The 18,461-nt window shown below is 39.9% G+C and overlaps 1 protein-coding gene across 4 annotated transcripts in view; it reads left to right on the forward strand.

Moving 5' to 3' along the window:
- The window catches only part of PPM1D (protein phosphatase, Mg2+/Mn2+ dependent 1D), a 60,001-nt gene that overhangs the window by 11,368 nt on the left and 30,172 nt on the right, over nucleotides 1-18,461 (forward strand). Inside the window, exons 2-4 of one of the 4 annotated variants that reach the window (XM_081585012.1) lie at nucleotides 8,206-8,434; nucleotides 14,870-14,977; nucleotides 17,746-17,870. In XM_081585012.1, coding sequence (XP_081441138.1) covers nucleotides 8,206-8,434; nucleotides 14,870-14,977; nucleotides 17,746-17,870 — 462 coding nt within the window. The remainder of the gene's footprint in view (nucleotides 1-8,205; nucleotides 8,435-14,869; nucleotides 14,978-17,745; nucleotides 17,871-18,461) is intronic. The other 3 variants (XM_081585013.1, XM_081585015.1, XM_081585016.1) reach the window with 3 other exon arrangements.

Here is an 18,461-nt window from a genome sequence, read left to right on the forward strand (position 1 = left end):
CACGGACGGGGGAGCCTGGTGGGCTGCCGTCTATGGGGTCTCACAGAGTCGGACACGACTAAAGCGGCTTAGCAGCAGCAGCAGCAGTTCAGCTCGTTAACAGTCATGTCAAATTGTTTGTTGTTTCTCAGTCATGGAATCTTAGGCTGGAGTTGGATCTATGTTTGCAGAGAAGTTTCATTACCATGATTCTAAGCTAATATGCTCACTGTAGACTATCCATTTACTGTTTATTGATAAATTCAGCCCTATCTCACCACTGGTTACTATCTGGAATATGAAAAAGAGACTCAGTGTCTTCTATCCTTTATTGGTTCCATAACTAATTGACATTTTTCTGAGAATCAGTTGCCTGCAGCCTACTCTGTGGTACTAGTTTTGTATTACAATTCTTTGAAAACAACACAGTGACTCAGTCTATAATAAGGAGGGAAAAGAACATGGGAATTTATTAGAAGGATGTTAGGTAGCTCACAGAATCAAACTAAAGGCTAAACCAGGTTTCACAGTGGACAGAAGCAGGTATTCTGGGGCTCTAGGTGATAGGAACTAGTGGACACTCATTGAAAGGTTTTAGTTTCTGGGATGAGTCAGCTCCAGTAATTGGCTTTATGCCTTTCTATCTAAAGATGCAAATATATGAAAGAGTGACACAGGTCATTTGCCTACACCTAGGCCAGCAGCCGGAGAAGGCAATGGCACCCCACTCCAGTACTCTTGCCTGGAAAATCCCATGGACGGAGGGGTCTGATGGACTGCAGTCCAGGGGGTCGCTAAGAGTCAGACATGACTGAGCGACTTCACTTTCCCTTTTCACTTTCATGCATTGGAGAAGGAAATGGCAACCCACTCCAGTGTTCTTGCCTGGAGAATCCCAGGGGCGAGGGAGCCTGGTGGGCTGCCGTCTATGGGGTCGCACAGAGTCGGACACGACTGAAGCGACTTAGCAGCAGCAGCAGGCCAGCAGCACGCAGGTTTTTCAGTTCCATTCCTAAAGACTGCATGCAGTGGAGACTGTGAACTCCAGAACAAAATTGGGATGCTAGTATTAGAAGGGGGAATGTGTGTTAGACAGGTGTGTAGTGTATTTTAATACTGTAAGTAAAGACTAAAGTAAAAGCAACATAAAGGCTTCCCTGGTGCCTCAGTGGTAAAGTATCTGCCTGCCAATGCAGGAGACGTGGGTTTGATCCCTGGTCTGGGAAGATACCCTGGAGAAGGAAATGGCAACCCACTCCAGTCTTCTTGCCCAGGAAATCCCATGGACAGAGGAGCCTGGTGGGCTACAGACCATGGGGTCGCAGAAGAGTTGGACACGACTTGGTAACTAAACAACAACGACAAAAGCAACGTAACCTTTTCCTCCATTCGGATTATTTCCTCAGGGAAAAAAATTTCCGAAAGCTGAATAATTTGGTTGAAGAATGTATTTTATCTTTCGATGACTATTGATACATGTTTTTCAGATTGCTTCCTGAAGGCTTTTACTGTTCTGTACTACTTTGACATTAGAAGGCTGTAAAAACTCTTAGTGCAGTGACTAGGACTCTGTTGAGTTGCCTGGGTTTAAATCCCAGTTTCTCCATTTACTGCCTGTGTGACCTTACCTCTTTGTGCCTGAGTATCCTCATCTTTAAAATAGAATCAAGATAGTACCTACCTCGGACTTCCCTGGTGGCACAGTGGATAAAGAATCCACCTCCCAGTGCAGGAGACACAGGTTCGATCACTGGTTCAGGAAAATCCCACATGTTGAGGAACAACTAAGCCCGTGTGTGACAGCTACTGAAGCCTTCACGCCTAGATCCTGTGTGCCACAAAAAGAGAAGCCATTGCAATAAGCCCATGTACCACAACTGAAGAAAGCCCTGGGGCAGCAACAAACTAAAAAACTAGCAGTCAAAACTTAAAGATAGCGCCTACCTCTTGAGAGTTAAATGAGTCTCAGTATATATTAATAGGTATTAATACGTGATAAGTATATAAGTACCCCCAAATTTAAACTTATTATAAAGAACATATACTTTCTATACATGTTTATAATAGCTTTACTTCATCCAGAAATTTTACATTTTTGTGTTATAAAATTTATTAGTCTTTCTTTTAATGACTTACGCACATATTCTAAAGGATGCTTAAATCAGAGTTCATATACTATCTGATACTGTTTTTAATATGCTCCTAGTTTTAAGTCATTTTTGTGTTTTGATTAAAATGTAAAGTAGAAAACAAGAAAGGCTAAGGAAGACATTATAAAGAGGCAGGTTCCTTAATACATAAAGTCGTTGCCGTTTCAATCAGAACCTCGACAGGGTGGAGGTTGCTTCTGAAGTTCATATGGAAAAATACTTAAGAGAATATTGAGAAAGAAAAATAATTGGAGGATACTTAAACAAACTCCCAATTATTAAAAAGCACCATAAATAGATTAGTAGGATGAGTCCAGAAATAGATCTGAGGCGAGATGTAACATATGATAAAAAGTGACATTTCAAATGAATAGGGAAAGCATGGCTTATTCAGTATTTTTAGATCATTGCAGAATATCTTTCATAATATATTAGTGCTTTTGACAAAAACTGTGATTTAAACATTAACATTTCTTTGAATATCCTTTTTATTTTTAGCTTTTTCCCTCCCTTTTCATCTCATTTTAGGTGCTTTTTGCCAACAGCTGAATTACTTGTATACTGTAGATAAATTTTGTTTTTCTGAATGTGCTTAAGAACTCTTTTTTCGGAGAGTTCACTTCGTTCTCATTATATTTAGCTGCAGAAAACAATCTTTTCCAGTTTCTTTGAAAAAAAAGAAAGATTTTTCCTAGAGCCATAAGATAAAGGGCTAAAGAAACGTACACCATACTCTAGGCTGAGCTTCTAAGGAATGTTGTCTACAACCAAACTGCAAAACTACATGGTCTGTAATGCTGTCTGCTGGGATCTGTGTTTGCAGAATTGATGCCTTTTTCCTGCTGCTTTTTTTTTTCTTTTAACTTAAAAAAAACCTGTGAAATATAGCATGCATACATAAAAGGCCGTAAAACATAAATGTACATTATAATAAATAATCATAAAATGAACACCATCCAGTGAAGAAAGCGAACATTGCCTACACCCCAGTAGGCCCTTCTGATCTCATATTCCTCACTTCCCCCAAGGGGCAACCAGGATCTTGACTTTTGTGATTATAGTTCTGTAGTGATTTGCTTATTTTTCATAATAGTTTTGCCTGTTGCCTGTAAACATGATAGTTGTTTTTTTTTTTCCCGAAGAAAATCATGCTGTATGTATTCTTTTATCTCATGCTTCTTGTGAGATTCTTACCCATGGCGTGTAGTATAATCTATTGTTATTTTGAAGGACATTCGAGTTGTTGCTCATTTTAAGCACAGATGAACAGTGCTGCTATGAGCATTCATAGATATTGTGTGTACATGTGCATTAATTTATAATGTATACCAAAGGATAATGAACAGTCAGAGTATGCCTATCTTTCCCTTTACCATATAATGCCTAGATGTTTTCTAAAGTAGTTGTACCAGTTCATGCTCCTACCAGTAGTTGATGATAGAATGTGTTATTCCACATTCTTAACTTACTATTGTCTAACTTTATGCAATCTGATAATTATGTATGGTATCTCATTGTGGCTTTTAATTTGTATTTCCCTGACGATTAAAGAAGCCAAACATCTCCGCATGCTTTTTGGCTGTCTGCATGTCCTCGTTTGTCAAAGCCTGTTTAGGCTCTTTATCTGTTTTTCTGTTGAGTAGTTTTATTGATTTGATTTGTTGGAGTGTTTTATATATTCTGGATACTATTCCTTTGACCCATATATGTTACAAATATATCCTCTTCCATTCTGTGAGTTGTCTTTTCACTCTAATATCTTTTAATGAATAGAAACTCTTGATGGTAGTACAACTTCACAATCATTTTATTTTATATGGCTAATCCACTTTTTGTCTTTGGGAAATCCTTCTTTACCTTGAGATCATGAATGTACTTTTTTGTGCATTTTCTGAGCATTTTAACTTTGCTTTTCACTTTAGGTCTTTTTTTTTTTTAATTTATTTATTTTGGCTTTGCTGGGCCTTCATTGCTGCACGCAGGCTTTCTCGAGTTGCGGTGAGCAGGGGCTACTCTCTAGTTGCAATGTGCAGGCTTCTCATTGCGGTGGCTTCTCTTGTTGCGGAGCACGGGCTCTAGGGCCTGCAGGCTCAGTAGTTGTGGTGCACGGGGGTAGCTGCCCTACTCAGTTTCAGGAGCAGGAATTGAACTCGTGTCCCCTGCACTGGCAGGCAGATTCCTATCCACTGCGTCACCAGAGAAGTCCCTCATAGTAAGCCTTTAATGTACCTGGAATTGATTTTTTGTGTTTGGCATCAGGAACTCAAAGGTACTGTTTTTTTTATTTTGTCCCAGTTCCATTTATTGCATGTCTATCTTTTCTCCACTGTTCATATATCAAGTGTCTAAATATGCATGGATCTGTTTCTGTGCTGACTGTTTTATTTGTTCACTGGTTTACTACTTTTCCATAAATGTGTTATTAGAGATTTGTTAGCATTGTTCCCAGATATTTCACACCTTTTGGGATCTTTTTTTAAAATTACATTTTGTAATTTTTTCTATTTTACAGAAATAGAATTGATATTTTATGTAAGTATTTATATCCATTGACCTTATTGAACTTTATCAATGCCAATAATCTAGCCACAACTGTTTTCTTTGAGGGTTTTTTTTTTTGCAACTCCACTTGGTGTCTCTCAGGCTGTTTGCTTTTTCTTAAATACAAAGACTAATATTTTTAAAATTTATTTGTTTGTTTCATTTTTGGCTCTGCTGGGTCTTTGTAGCTGTGTGGACTTTTTCTCTAGTTGTGGTGAGCGAGAGCTACTCATTGCAGTGGCTTCTCTTGTTGCTGAACACAGGCTCTTGGGCTTCAGTAGCTGTGGCTCCCAGTCTCCAGAGCACAGCTTCTGTAGTTGTGGCTCACAGAACTTAGTTGCTCTGTGGCCATTGGGATCTTCCTGGACCAGGAATCGAACCCATGTTCCTGCATTAGCTGCTGCTGCTGCTAAGTCGCTTCACTCGTGTCCGACTCTGTGCGACCCCATAGACGGCAGCCCACCAGGCTCTGCCATCCCTGGGATTCTCCAGGCAAGAATACTGGAGTGGGTTGCCATTTCCTTCTCCAGTGCATGAACAGGAAAAGTGAAAGTGAAGTCGCTCAGTCAAGTCTGACTCTTAGCGACCCCATGGACTACAGCCTACCAGGTTCCTCCATCCATGGGATTTTCCAGGCAAGAGTACTGGAGTGGGGTGCCATTGCCTTCTCCGTCCTGCATTAGCAGACAGATTCTTAACTACAGAGCCACCAGAGAAGCCCACAAACCAATGTTTATTGAATACTTACTATGTGTCTGGTACTGTTGCAGATGGTTTTACATGTGTATATGGTATATGCACATGAATTTCTAGCTTCATCAATATTGGTAGCTGTTCTGGTTTCCCTCAGCAGTTATTTCCTGTGCCACAAGAAGCCCTCTGTTGTGAGTGACAGGTCACTCTGGAGGATGGATTCCATCTGTATGATGGGATGGGACGGGGAGATGCACTGTAGGGTTTAAGAGATGGCTTTTCGGCATATATAATTTTGGAAAAGAACTAGTTAGTCTAGATATCTTAGAGAAGGCTCATGGTTATAAAAGTTGAGTGGCACCCCATCCACTTGGCGGGGGCGGAATTTATTTCTTCTCCCACATCCCCTTTGAGATCCTGTTGTTTCCATCGGCAGATGCACCACTTTCCTTAAAAGAGAGCAGAATTGAAAGAGACACACGTACCCCAGTATTCATGGCAGCACTATTTACAATAGCTGGGACATGGAAGCAACCTAGATGTCCATCGCCAGATGAATGGATAAGGAACTTGTGGTACATATACACAATGGAATATTACTCAGCTATAAAAAGGAACACATTTGAGTCAGTTCTAATGAGGGAGATGAACCTGGAGCCTGTTAAACAGAGTGAAGTAAGTCAGAGAAAGACAAATACTGTATATTAATGCATATATATGGAATTTAGAAAGATGGTACCAATGATCCTACATGCAGGGCAGCAAAGGAGACACAGACGTAAAGAACAGACTTTTAGACTCAATGGGAGAAGGCGAGGGTGGGATGATTTGAGAGAATAGCTTTGAAACATGCACATTACCACATGTAAAATAGATGACCAGTGCAAGTTTGATGCATGAAGCAGGGCATGCAAAGTCAGTGCTCTGGGACAAGCTAGGAGGATAGGGTAGGGTGGGGAGAGAGGTGGGAGGGGAGTTCAGGTTGGGGAGGACACATGTATACCTGTGGTTGATTCATGTTGATGCATGGCAAAAACCATCACAATATTGTAATTATCCTCCAATTAAAATAAATTAATTAATTAAAAAGAAGAGAAGTATTATAGTTAGTACTGGGGCTTCCCAGGTGGTGCTAGTGGTAAAGAATCCACCTGCCAATGCAGGAGACATAAGAGACGCAGGTTTGATACCTGGATTGGGAAGATCCCTTGGAGGAGGGCACATCAACTCACTCCAGCATTCTTGCCTGGAGAATCCCTGGACAGAGGAGTATGGCAGGCTACAGTCCATAGGGTCACAAAGAGTTGGACATGACTGAAGCGACTTAGCACACACGTGCTGTAGTTAGTACTGGCATCTTAGGAACTTAAATGTTTCACCTTTTACCATGTGAGGGGTTTAGGCACTAACCTAGCTCCCACAGTTTTAAATGAATCTGCCAGGCTTCCACCATCCATTCCTTACTTCAGCCTTTGCCACTGCCTCTGAGTTTGAACTTTTCTGGAACTCTCTTAACAGGGAATACTGATGTACTGCCTTCTTTACTGACTGCTTTTTCCTCATGTTGAATTACAAATTTTGCATTCTGAATTTTTCCCTTCAATACAATTCCATTTGTTTAAAATTTCAGGAATTCCTCAGATTTTCTTATGACCCTTCTCTGTGTTTTATGACTGTGTTTCAGGACTTCTTATAATATTTGTAACCTGTCCTTTCAGTAGGCTTTTGTGGGGAAAATATGTCACTGTTCAGACTTTGTTTGCTATCTTGAACTGTAATTTGTTTAATATTATAGAATATTTCATTCTTATAGCTCAGTTGGTAAAAAATCTGCCTGTAGTGCAGGAGACCCAGGTTCGATCCCTGGGTTGGGATGATCCCCTGGGGAAGGAAATGGCAACCTACTCCAGTATCCTTGCTTGGAAAATCCCGTGGACAGATGAGTCTGGTGGGCTGCAGTCCATGGGGTTACAAAGAGTCAGACATGACTGAACGACTTATTTTAAAACGAGTTATTTTAAAAACAAATCAAGTAACTTTTTTTGAAAATCTTTTTGAAGAAAATTAATATAAAGAGATGATAAGCTGCTGCCGGTATGATATCAAAAATTTTAACATATCCTTGCTTCATTTCAAACAATATTTCAGAAGTTTTAAATGATAGTGAATATAATCAGTATAGGTTTTGGGATTAGATACATGGGATCTTTGCTCCTTAAAATACTTGAGTTATTTTGAGCAATTTTCTTAACTAAAGTTTTGGTTTCTTCATCTGCAAAATGAAAATAATGGAACTGATCTTAGCTTATTGTTAGTGTTATTAGATAATATAGGTAAAGCTCTTAGCATAGGTAAAGCTCCTAGGAAGTGGTATTCAGTAGGTGCTTGGTAAATGTTATTTATTAGGTTATGAATATTCAGCAGAGTTATTTTAAAAACAAATCAAGTAACTTTTTCTGAAAATCTTTTTGAAGAAAATTAATATAAAGAGATGATAAGCTGCTGCCAGTATTGTATCAAAAATTTTAACATATCCTTGCTACTAAATGTAGTTAAGACTAAGACTTACGTGGAATTACTAAACCTATGATGTAACATTTTTCTCCTAAGATTGCCTTGATGGTCACAATATAATTGCATTATCTATAAAATTAATTTATTAATGTAAGAATGAAGGGGTTAACCCAAGGCCTTCTTTAATAGCTTTCAAAATATGTTTCTTAAATATTTTTGTGTGCTAATTCAGATTTTAACATGCTAATTCAACATAAGTTGCTGTTTTTATTCTGCCACAGTAGTTATATATACACCTGAAAGTAAAATTTTTTCTTTTCTATTACAGCAGAATGGCCAAAGACTATGACAGGTCTTCCCAGCACATCAGGGACAACTGCCAGTGTGGTCATCATCCGAGGCTTAAAGATGTATGTTGCTCATGTGGGCGACTCAGGGGTGGTTCTTGGAATTCAGGATGACCCCAAGGATGATTTTATCCGAGCTGTGGAGGTGACACAGGACCATAAGCCAGAACTTCCCAAGGAAAGAGAACGAATCGAAGGACTTGGTGGGAGGTAATTATTGTCCTGCTCTGTCTTTCCTCTCTTGGTTCTATTTAGTCCTTTTCTGCTTTACTTACCAGATTGACCTACTTCTCCCTTTTAATGAAGTTACAGATTTTTAGCTTGCCTGGTAAAGTATCCATGTATATTCATATTTATTTTATTATTTTGAGTTGACTGATTTATTTCTGATAAATGGCTCCAAAGGGAAATAATATCTTAATGGCACTCGAGTAACAAAACATACAGGGATTTATTTAAAGCCTTTTGTATAAACACTAATCAGCATGCCCTTCAGAATCTGGACAAAGCAGCCCTCAGAGTTCCAGAATAGAACAATTTGAATCTATTTTGGGGAATAGAATTTTGTTAGAAGTAGCCTTCAGTTTTCCCCTTTGATTTCTAAGTCTTGTATGCGACAAACCTCTGTGTTATGTTCTCAGTGTGTTTTGAGACAGTTTGTAAACTATGAAGTAAATTAATTTAAGCATAGTATTTTTATGATACAAACTAAAATGCAAGGTTATTCTAAAAAGCAGAGGAAGAAATAACGTAAGAAAATTTAATAATCATTCCAATACTGATTTTTTAAAAATCAAGGATCTGAGGCAAATTAAACAGAATCCAGTGTTTTCTAAATAATCATTTAACTCAAGTCTTACCATAATATTGTTACTTTTTTCTCCATTCTTGTTTTTATTAAATGAAAAAAATTTTTTTCAGAGAAATAATAAGCTGAAGGAAAGAATTAACATCCTTAAACTACCAAGAGTTCAAAAGATCAGTAAGAGAAACAGTAAAACTCTGCCACCTTCAGATGGCATAAAGGAGAAATTTGAATGACAGGAAAAATTAAAAACAGTAGTAGAAACATTTGAAAAAATATTTAACATTGAAGTGAAGTTCTATTTTTTGTTATTGAGTTAGCAATATTTTAATTGTAATGGGTATCCTGTTGCTAGGATTATATATTGGTATGACCTATACAAAATACAACATACCACTAACTTTAAATGTATATAGGCTGAGTAATTTCAGGAATCTCCTCTAAAGAAGAAATATGAAATGTGGACCAAAATGTCTAAATAGAGTTATCGATTGCAGCAGTGTTTATTGACTATTAATTTAGCTGAAAATAACTTGAAGGCCCAACATCTGGAACATGGTTAATTACATTTAATTATATTTATAACAGTGGATATGATGTGAACAAAATTTTTAAAAATGATGGTATTATGAAAATTTTCAAACGTTAAAGTAAAGGTCAGGGAATTCCCTGGTGGTTCAGTAGTTAAGACTCTGCACTTTCACTGCTGAGGGCCTAGGTTCAGTGCCTCCTCAGGGAACTAAGATCCTGCAAATTGCATGGCACGGCCAGAACAAACAGACAAAAAAGTAAAGGTAGACTAGTATAATGACCTCCAATACATAGGAGGAATTTTTTTTTAAAAATACCATTTTTTTGCCTGTTTCACTGAGAGATAATTGACATGTCATTGTGTAGATTTAAGACGTGCTACATGATGGTTTGGTTTAATTATATTGTGAAATATTACCACAATAGGTTCAACTAATCTCCATCTTCTCATATAGATACAATTTCTAAAAAGAGAGAAAAAGTAAAGGGAAAAAAATTTCTCTTTGTGATGAGAACCCTTAGGCTTTATTGTCATAACAACTTTCCTGTGTATCATATAGCAGTGTTCACTATAGTCATCATGTGGTACATTACATCCATAGTACTTATTTATCTTATAACTGGAAATTTGTACCTTTGACCAATTCCCCCTGTTCCCTGCCAGGAATTTTATTTTTATTTTTATTTTTTAAAATAAATTTATTTATTTTAGTTGGGGGCTAATTACTTTACAATATTGTAGTAGTTTTTGCCATACATTGACATGAATCAGCCATGGGTTTACATGTGTTCCCCATCCTGAACCCCCCTCCCACCTCCCTCCCCATCCCATCCCTCTGGGCCATCCCATCGCCCCAGCCCTGAGCATTTGTCTCATGCATCGAACATGGAATGGTGTTCTGTTTCACATATGATAATATACATGGTTCAATGCTATTGTCCCAGAACGTCCCACCCTCACCTTCTCCCTCAGAGTCCATAAGACTGTTCTATGCATCTGTGTCTCTTATTCTGTCTCGCATATAGGGTTATCGTTACCATCTTTCAAATTCCATATATATGCATTAGTATACTGTATTGGTGTTTTTCTTTCTGGCTTACTTCACTCTGTATAATGGGCTCCAGTTTCATCCATCTCAATAGAACTGATTCAAATGTATTTTTTTTTAATGGCTGAGTAATATTCCATTGTGTATATGTACCACAGCTTCCTTATCCATTCGTCTGCTGATGGACATCTAGGTTGCTTCCATGTCCTGGCTATTGTAAATAGTGCTGCAATGAACATTGGGGTACACGCGTCAGGAATTTCAAATAATACAGGAGAATGCTTGTTGGTCACAATAAGCAGGATATAAAATTACATTGGTAACTATATGTCTCCATGGAGGTTGTACCAGTTTATATTTCTATCAGCAATATATGTGAATGACCCTGACAACATAATTATAGAACTTTTTGATAATCACCAGTTGTAGGTTAAAAAAAAAGTCATCTTGGTGATGTTTTCATTTGAATTTATCTTGAGAAAAGTTGAATTTTGTTTACTTGTTGGAAAGCCATATAGACTTCCTCTTCTGTGTGTTTTTGTGTATCATCTTTGTTCATTTATGGGGGAGAGTAGTTGGCCTTCTTTTTGTATTAATGTATAGGAGCCACATATACATTAGAAAAATTAGACTAATTATGTGATGAATTTCAGATGTTGTTTTCACAGTTTGTCTTTTGATTCTGCTTCCTGGAATTTTTTTTCCATGTGGAAGTTTATTTTAATGTAGTTAAATTTATCAGTGTCTACCGTTATGACTTTTGGTTTTTGTGCCATATATATAATTCCTTCACTCGGAGGTTGTTAAAAAGTCTTCTATATTTTCTTCTCATACAACAGTTATGAATACTTTGGTCTTAGGAACACTTTACATTCTTAAAAATTGGGGCCCTCAAAGAGCTTTTTTGTTTATGTGGGTCAGATGTATTGACTTAATGATATTAGGAATTAAAATGGAGATGTTTTCAAATATTTGTTAATTTATTGGAAAATAGCAATATTAAGCTCATTATGTGTTAACATAAGAACTTTTTTTATGAAAAAATAGCTGTTTCCCCAAAACAAACATTTGAGAGGATTGGCACTGTTTTACAATTTTGTTAGTTTCTTTCTTGTCTGGCTTAGTAGGTGAGATTCTTACATTTGCTTCTGCATTCAAACTTTTGTGATAAGGTATTTTGGTTGCAGTATCTAAAGTAAAATCAGATTTTACATAGATAAAAAAGGAAGACTGTTTTCAAAGCTTTTTCATATTTTTCATATTTTGGGGGTATTTTTCTTTAATACTGTTCTAAACTTCATGAAGAGGGAATTTCTTAAAGGTTGATAATGTGTCTGAAATCTTATCAGTAACTTTTTTATATTCTTTCATTGAGAGCCATTGGTTTATCAGTTAAGAGCCATTGGTTAAATAATATCTTTATCCATGCATGATCTTGTAATAGACTTTTATTTTTTGAGCAGTTTTAGATTCATAGCAAAATTGAGCAGAAAGTACAGGAGTCCCTGTCTCCTCTGTGTGACTAGTCTCTTCCACTATCAGCTCTCTTCCCCAGAGTGGTTCATTTATTGCGATTGATGACCCTACATTGACACATCATTATCACTCAAAGTCAGTAGTTTACATTTGGGTTGCTTTTGGTGTTGTACATTCTAGGGTTTGACAGATGTGTAATGACAGGTGTCTACCTTTATAGTTTCATACCCAATAGTTTCACTGTCCTAGGAGTCTTCTGTACTCTGCCTCCTTTCCCCTTCCTCCCTTTCTATTCCTGGCAACCACTGGTCTTTTTATTATCTTCATAGTTTTACCTTTTCCAGAGTGCCACATAGTTGGAATCATAAAGTATATAGTCCCTGTGCATGATTTTGAAACTTAGGTATTGGTCATTTGTAAAATATTGGTTAGCCAGGTTATGCAGATCATCCAAATATTGACATCTTTTATCATACAATAATCAAGTTCTAGAGCTGTTGAAAAACACTGTATGCACATGGTCTTAGTATTGTTAGGAAAATAATTTTGACCTTGTAGATCCCCTGAAATTGCCTGGGGGACTCCCAGGGGGGGTCCCTGAACCGTATTTCAAGAGCCACTTTTCTAGTATATGTATGGTTTTGTCATCTACATTTTGATCTTATAGCTCTGGAAGTTTAAAGTTGTATAGTAGGGATTTAAGTTAATATTTTTTTTCTAACTTGTCGTCAGTAGCCACTTGAACAATTCCACAGCCATTCCTTGCTGATTAGAAGGCTTACCAGGCATAAAACCCTTCTATAGTGGGAAGCGGAGAAGGCAATGGCACCCCACTCCAGTACTCTTGCCTGGAAAATCCCATGGACGGAGGAGCCGGAGGAGCCTGGTAGGCTACAGTCCATGGGGTCGCTAAGAGTCGGACACAACTGAGCGGCTTCACTTTCACTTTTCCCTTTCATGCACTGGAGAAGGAAATGGCAACCCACTCCAGTATTCTTGCCTGGAGAATCCTAGGGACGGCGGAGCCTGGTGAGCTGCCGTCTATGGGGTCGCACAGAGTCGGACACGACTGAAGCGACTTAGCATAGCATAGCATAGTGGGAAGATGACCTGGAGTTTATCCTCTTCTAGCACTCTTTCCCTGGTTAAGATAAATATGGAATGTCAACTCTGTTACAAGGCAACATTGCTCATTGTAGAAGGATCCTCAAATGGAACTGTAGGTGGATAGGAAAGATTTCTATGGACCACAGATTTCTCTTGGAAAGCAGAGACCTTGGTTGCCCTGTGTACATGCAGTTGGACTTGTGTGGGGACCAGGAAGTCAGGGGCTCTTAAGACACAGATTCCTATGGCCTACGAAGCTCACTTGTATTGGCTGGAAATTGGCTCCTGGATTTATGTAAGGATCACTGCTGAAGGCAGCACTGCTGGAGCTGCAGTTCTGGCAAACTGTGTTTCCTGTCCTGTATCCTGCAAAGTTAAGTGAACCTGGTTTCATGCTATAGTTTATTAGGTCCTATAAGTGTGAAGGTCAGTATGTATCTGAAACCACTACTGGTAGTTATGCAAAGTGAGCTTTGCAATCATATATATTGGGCTGGCCAAAAAAAAATAGTTCTTTCAGGTTTTCCCATATGATGTTATGGTAGAACCTGACCAAACTTTTTGGCCCACCCAACATTGGGGCCATTTTCTGGGCATTCTTAAATACCAGTACCATACTTTTTTAAAATTGAGGCTTTATTATAATTTTTAATATTGGTAGGGCTGATTCCTCTCATTAGTCTTGTAAAAAATCTTTTTCTTCACTATTCTTTATTTTTTTCTATGAAATTTTAAATTATGTATTTGTATTTAATTTTTTCTTTGAGTTTATGGGTTTTGTGCTGTTACTTAAAATACCATCTGGACAGCTGGACGAGCTCTTTGCCATTTGAGAGCAGGTGTCTTTTTGCACAAATTGAGCTGTTTTGTTATAAGTTATTTCCTCCTTTCCTTCTGTCCTCACCCTAGGCAACTGGCCAGTGCTCTGTTTTCCCAGCCTTCTGTTGCTTCTCAGTCAGCCTCTGCTATCAGGCTGATCCTTTGTGTATGCCTTTTAATCACACAGGACAATGGCAGGAAGTGCAAGAGAAACAGCATCTTTTACAACACTGCTTTGGGTTTTTGATACTGAATGTAAAACTTTGTTTTAGCCACTGCCCTTATTTTGTCATTTGTTCCTCTGTCAGTGTTTATACACAGAGACCATAATAACTTTGAATATTAAGTGTCAAGAGAGCGCCTAGGAGTGTTACGTTGAAAGCAATGTAGGTAGCTACTGTAATTACTTAATGTTAAGTCTTACTTTGGGGCTTCCCTGGTGGCCCAGTGGTAAAGAATCTGCCTGCCAATGCAGGAAATGTAAGAGATTCAGGTTTGATCCCTGGGTATGAAGAGCCCCTGGAGGAGGCCATGGCAACCCACTCCAGTATTCTTGCCTGGAGAATCCCATGGACAGAGGAGCCTGGCGGACTACAGTCCGTAGGGTTGCAGAGTTGGACACGACTGAAGTGACTGAGCATGGCACGCTCGCAAGCCTTACTTTTTAGGGAGTGGGTTTAGGAAAGAGCGATAGGGCATAAAGGAAGGCAGAATGTTGGTATCTCTTTTCGCGTAACTCTTGTGTTTCATAGTTTCTTGTGAATGGTATTTCGGTTGGATATTAGCAAAGATTTGGACAGCAACAAACACTTTTTGTCTTTTTCTCTCTCTCTCTCTCTTTTTTTTTTTTTTGGTCAGGCCACACAGCCTGGGGGATCTTCGATCCCTACCAGGGATAGAACCCAGGCTCCTGCATCGGAAGAGCAGAGTCTTAACCACTGGACTGCCAGGGGAAGTCCATGAACGGTAGATTTAGTCTTTATTGTTTGCTTTTTGAGGGTCAGCTTTGAAGAAAGAATAAAATAAAAAGTAACCACCCCCCAATTTCAGCCCTCCGTCTCCCCAGGGGCTTCCGTCTGGGCGACGTTCCCCCAGCCCCGTAGACCAGCCCCAGTCCGACCTGCCTGGGCAGGGGACGGAGCACGGAGCAGCAGGGCCGTCGGGACCAGCGCCTCTGTGTCTCCAGGACCGACCCGCTTGCTATGCGGGGGCGCCAGCGAGTCCCTTGTCTCCTAGGCTGCTCAGGAAGCCCCTTCCCCACGGGAGGGCGAGGTCCCCGAGCAGACCCAGCCGGCCCAGGCCAGGCCCCCAGACCCCAGGCCCCTGGCTTCAGCCCTCCAGCCTCAGCTCCCTAGTAAGTGCCTACTGTGTCCCCTTTCGCACCCCAGGCCCCAAGGACGCAGACCTGGGGTGGGAGACAGACCCTCCTGGTGAAAGGCTCGCCACTGCTCAGCGCTCAGGCGTGCCAGCCAGGTACGGCAGGGCCCCCCCCCGTAGGCTTCTGCTTCCCCAAGGCCTGCGGGACTCCCCTCCCCCGGGTGCTGCCTGCCTCTCCCAGGTAGCCTCAAGCCCCGAGTGGGCCCCGGGACGCCGCCGGGGCGGTCCAGCCGGTGCTGCCGCTCCTGCTCCCTCGCCTGGGCCCTGGCGGCTCCGCCCCCGCCTCCGCCCTGGGACTGAGCGTCGCCTGTTCCCCTCTCTGGGGGAGGTAGCGCGTGGAGGCGCCCGGCTTCGCTGCCTCCGAGGGCGGAACACTTACCTGACCACGGCGGGCCTGCCGCGCTCGCCCCAATAAAAGCAATTACAGCCTCAAAAAAAAAAAGGTAACCGCCTTGGCTGACTCTTACTATGACCTAGAACAATGTTGCTTTCAGCATTACAAATTAATTCTCAAAAGGGAGAGTAAATGAGCAACTCTCTTGAATTTCTCCTTTGTGTTAACATTGACCAAATTTTCTGCCATGTTCCTTACTTGTTTCATTCCCCTCCTGTTCTTTCTGGTTATTGTAGCCCCATGTTTGAACTGTTTGAACTTAAATATAAATAAATTAAAGTTAAATTAAAAATTCAGTTCCTCATTTGCCCTAGCCAGATTGAGAGAGCTCAGTAGCTGGTCATGGCTGGTGGCTGCTACATGTTAGAATGTGCAGAGTGAGCGTTTCCATCACTGCAGGAAGTCTGGTGAGACAGGGCTGCTTAAGGCTCCTGGCCTGCCCTTGTCTCATGAGGCTTGTTTTCTACTTTAGAAAGATGGTTGAGGCTGTATTTATGTTTTTCTGGACTCAGAGGAAGATTTTTTTTCTCATTTATAAATATTTATGCCTTTGTGTCTGTTTGACCTTTTATTCCATTTGTTATCTCTTCTCTAGTATCTTCATTCCTTTGAGGTTAGAGCAGAAGTAGAAAAGCGATGGAGGTGAACTGGCTGGCTGCTGCTGACATCCACAACATTTCTTGGCGACATTCCTGTGGAGATGGTCGCCATTATCTGTCCCGTCTTCTGCTTTGTGTATCCGGAAGCCAGTTTAGTTTCTGAGTTCATCAAGTTTAGGGGGACAGAGTCATGCTACTCACAGTCAACATAGTATAAACTGTTGAGACTCACATATACATCAGGATGTCATAGTACTCATTAATAAGGAGAATAGTAAGTTGACAAGAAGACCACAGATGATTGTCAGCTGACCTGCTGTAGAAGAAATGAAATTTCAGACTTTTCAGACTGAAATTTCAGAAATTTCAGAAAATCAGAGGGTATCAGTGTGCACGTGGGACCTAAGTGTGAAGACTTAATTTGATAACCTTAACGTCATCTATCTTTGAGAGTCAGGACTCTGGTCTTGTGCATGTATCTGTCAGGTAAACCTGACATCAGGCAAGCTAATATTTGTTCTTGGAAATGCTCTTTGCCACTCTTCCCCTCAACTTTTTTAAACCATCCAGGGAAACATTTTTCTTTTATTTATTTATTTTTTTTAATTCCAGGCAGATTATGGTTAAATTGATTTAAGGGCCAGTTTCCCATTTCAGTCATTCGGGCATAGATTGAGAGACCATCTCCACTGTGTTTTTAGTATTACTTCTTTGCTGAAATATTTGACCATATTTCAATATGTTAGGCACCCGGGAGTGTACTAACTACTCTATGTATTAATTACACATTTCTCTTGCTCCTACACCAAATTTCTAGGAGGGTTTTCTTGTTCTTTAACTTCCAGATCTCTCTCTCTCTACAGCTGATCTGTTTCCAAGGTCTAGTCTCACATTTCTAAATGCAGAAATATCTAAATACATAGATATTTCTACTGAGGCATTTCTTATTAATTCCTCACATCAAAAATACTAAAACTGAAGTTCTGTTTTCAATACCCTTATATCCTTCAAAAACTATACAACCTTTTCGACTTCTTTTGTGTATTCCCTCTTCTTTTGTAAACACTTCTTCCTTCCCTCAGTTTTCTCAGTTATCAAATTATCTTGCTTTTATATACATGCTATCTACTCATTTCTCTTCCTCTGTGCTCCCTGAATAATCTCCAAATTCTCATCTTCATCTATCCTATTTTGTCTTTGCCTTATGAACAGGAACTTTGGTTTATGCATCTTTGTGTCTAAAGCAGATGAGTCATTATTTTGTGATAATATAATCTGATTGTAATAGTTATTTAACATGTGAAACTACTTGAGTTGGTATATTGTGATCACTTAGTGTATTTCTGTGAACTCTTCTCTTTCAGTGTGATGAACAAGTCTGGGGTGAACCGTGTGGTTTGGAAACGGCCTCGGCTCACTCACAGTGGACCTGTGAGGAGGAGCACGGTCATTGACCAGATTCCCTTTCTGGCAGTAGCCAGAGCACTTGGTAAGTAGGACTTCTGTTTGGTGAAACCATCTTGGATGTTCTACAGCGTATGGTGGTAAAATAAAAGACAAGACTGAGAGTTAAATCCTCATTTGGCACATACTGAGTGTATAAATATGATACTGTAGTAAATGATTGAAAACCTAATTGAGGGGGAGGTTAAAGTATGGATTTCCGTGCCATTTGCTCTTTGATCCTGAGTTGTATTCAATGTTCTGATAGTTTCCATTTATTCCTAAGGAAGTAAATGTATGCCTAGGCTTGATGTTACCCTTAAAACTATTTCTAAATGTCCTTTCCTGCTTCAGCCCTTCGAATTTCTCTTAAGAGCCTTCAAAGCTCTTTTTTCTTTTTCATTAGCTAGCAAAGTTCAGTTCAGTTCAGTCACTCAGTCGTGTCTGACTCTTTGTGACCCCATGAATTGCAACACGCCGGGCCTCTCTGTCCATCACCAACTCCCGGAGTCTACCCAAACCCATGTTCATCGAGTCGGTGATGCCATCCAACCATCTCATCCTCTGTCGTCTCCTTCTCCTCCTGCCCCCAATCCTACCCAGCATTAGGGTCTTTTCCAATGAGTCAACTCTTCGC

The sequence above is a fragment of the Giraffa tippelskirchi genome, chromosome 3 (assembly GCF_054371585.1).
Source record: "Giraffa tippelskirchi isolate mGirTip1 chromosome 3, T2T-mGirTip1v1.2.pri, whole genome shotgun sequence".
Classification (NCBI taxonomy): domain Eukaryota; kingdom Metazoa; phylum Chordata; class Mammalia; order Artiodactyla; family Giraffidae; genus Giraffa; species Giraffa tippelskirchi.